The sequence below is a fragment of the Condylura cristata genome, unplaced genomic scaffold (genome assembly GCF_000260355.1).
Source record: "Condylura cristata isolate star-nosed mole 26May11 unplaced genomic scaffold, ConCri1.0 scaffold00003, whole genome shotgun sequence".
In the NCBI taxonomy this organism is placed as follows: Eukaryota; Metazoa; Chordata; class Mammalia; order Eulipotyphla; family Talpidae; genus Condylura; species Condylura cristata.
In genome coordinates, this window is record NW_004567104.1 from 3244723 (window position 1) to 3247641 (window position 2919).

Genomic DNA, 2919 nt, shown 5'->3' on the forward strand with positions numbered 1-2919 from the left:
ATTTACTATCATTATTACTTCCCCCACTTCTTATATATTGTTATGTATTATTTTAAACATTCAAATATAAAGACATTCTATTTTTAATTGGAAAATTGTTACATTGTTATGCTATTCAAAGCAACATAAGTATTATAAATTAGGAATTTAACCTATTTTAAGCCATCTATCAGAGTGTTCTCCAAAGTATGTGAATAAGTTAGGATGACTTTTTCAGCTATCTAAATAGAAGAGGAGATGATATATTTTTCTCCTATCTATAAAGCAAATCTAGGAGAAAATTTGCTTTATGCTATGTCCTGGATGGTTATACGCCTTTCCCAAATCCATATATTGACACCTTATTCGTCAAGGTGATGCTGTCTGGATATGGGGTTTCTAGGAGATAAGTAAACCACTTGGGGGACATGAAATTAGTGGTTATTGGGAAAAGGTGTGTGAGCTTGTGTCCTTCCTCTGTGCACTGCTCTCTCTGAGACTACAAAGGAAAGAAGACCAAAAATCCAGAAGATAATGCTCATCAAACAGCAACTCTACCAGGCACCTGATATCAGATTTCCCACTACTCAAACCTGTGAAACCTAATTTTTTTACTATATAAACTACACTAATTCGATTAACTTTTGTAGCAATTCAAACTGAGTATAACAATTTCTTTTGGGAAATAAAGAGAAAATGCATGTTTTATATACTTATACACATTTTATTTTGTTTTCTTATTAAAGATGCACAATAGGAAATATATAAATCTGATGATAACTGTTGACATAAACTTAAATCTAGTGAACATTACATAAATTATTGTATGCAATTGCACAGAAAATTTCAAATATCACCTTTTTAAATTATATATTTACTCACCTATATATTTAGTAACTAGTTTAGCTTTAACATTCTTAAAAAGTAACAAGAAATAATTAAATACTTCTGAATATATTTAAAACATTGAAACCAGGCCACATTAATACAATACAATTAGCATTGAAATTGATTTACACTGCAGTGACATTGATTTACACTGTGTAATGCACATTTTGAACATATTTTAATGGAATATAAATAAGTAATTAATAGGCATCATTAAATATAAATCCAGGTATCTATTTTGCTGTGGTAATTGAAACTGATGATGATCTTCAAGACCAGGTGATTTCTATTGGTTCATATAGAACAACATTATTCCTTATCAGATTAATACTTAATATCTAGAAAAAAGGAAAAAGATAATTCATTGTACAATTGTGTGACTTTTTCACTGATTATTTCCAAAAATAAATGTTCAATAAGTAAACAAGATTATATACAAATATATATATACACACACACACATACTCATTTTGAATTTTATTCTAGAGATTTCACAAATAATATTACCCACTACACTCCTATACCCATTTATGCAGGTGATAAAAATAAATCCAGAGCAACTAATTGATTGTCAAAAGAGGGAAAAATTAAGACTGCTAACTAAATATATTCAATTTTATAACTTCTTACATACTAAATATGTAGCGAGTCATAAATGTATTACATTAAAATTTAAGTTACCCTCTCTCAAATATACACCTGACATTTTGATCAGAAAAAAATGTTTTAGTTTACATCAAACTTAAGGGGGCTTTAAGAGGTTGAATTTATGGTCAATGAACTCAGTTTCATGTACTATTTTCTTTCATTGGCAATAATATATAGTTAATATTAAGGACTAATTACGGAGATGAAATAAAGTTGTAGCCATTCAATCACTTATGTCTATGATACATGGTTTTATTAGACCCCACCAATGCTGCTTTTCTCCAATACACCAAATTTGCATGCTTTTTTTTCTATTTTTTAAAAAAAGATTTATTTATGTGTATAGAACTGTGGTACAGGTGTTGGGTCCAAGAGGATTCACTAGAGACAGAGCGGTGAGGATAGCAGGTAGATCGATGAAGTATACTGATGAGAGGAACAGAAGGCAGGCCAGGAGAGATCTGCAATGTCACGTGGGTCAGCCACGTTGGCTGGGGATTGGGCTTGCACTGCAGTGGCTGCAAGAGCCCCACAGTGTTGTGCCCCAACCCATTGTGCCACCAGGAACAGCCCCACCAACTTTACTTTCTCTGCCTTAGCTCAGAAAATTTGTATTCAATGATATGCACAAGAAGAGAACCAACATTCTTTTACCATTTGCCAAATACCAGGTAATAGCGTAACGGCTTTGTGAATTATATTTTTCACTAAACAACATCGCAAATTCATTCCCCATATTTTATAGTAGAAGAGTTTGAAAGGTTTAACTTAAATAATTTTCTTAATGTCCTTTAGCCAGGTTTGAAACTGACATATTTTCACCAAAATCAAACTTAGCTCCTTTCCATCAAAAATAAAAAAAATAGTGAGGCCCCCTGGTGACACAGGGGTTAAAGTGCAGAACTATGAAGCTATCCACAGTCACTGCAGCATGAGTTTGATCACCAACCAGAGAGGTGACCCACATGGCCTGGCAGACCCCACCTGTCTTGCCTGCTGCTCCCCTCAGCAGTGTACTTTGGTCAATCCATCTGTTCTGCTCCCCACTCTTATCTCTGGTGAATTCTCTCATCACCACCCCACACCTTTGGCCTCCTTCCCAGTTCTTGTGTGAATAAAATAAGAAATCTTAAAAAAATAGAGCCGGCCCTCTCTGGTGGTGCAGCGGGTTAAAGCACAGCACTGAGAATCTAAAGCCGCTTCCGCATGAGTTCGATCCCCGCCTGCCCCGAGGTGACCACATGGTATGGCAGACCTCTCCTGGCCCACCTGCTGCTCCCCTCAGCAGTGTACTTCGTTGATCTACCTGTTCTGTTCCCCACTCTGTCTCTGGTGAAGTCTCTCACCGCCCCTGAGCCTCTGGCCTGTACCCCAGTTCTGTATGCACAAATAAATAAATCTTAA

General features: G+C 35.3%; 1 protein-coding gene across 1 annotated transcript in view; it reads right to left on the reverse strand.

Annotated features, from left to right (window-relative positions):
- Positions 1-1136: 1136 nt before the first annotated feature.
- The window catches only part of SI (sucrase-isomaltase (alpha-glucosidase)), a 104001-nt gene continuing 102218 nt past the window's right edge, over positions 1137-2919 (reverse strand). Inside the window, 1 exon segment of the mRNA XM_004674929.1 lies at positions 1137-1205. Coding sequence (XP_004674986.1) covers positions 1137-1205 — 69 coding nt within the window.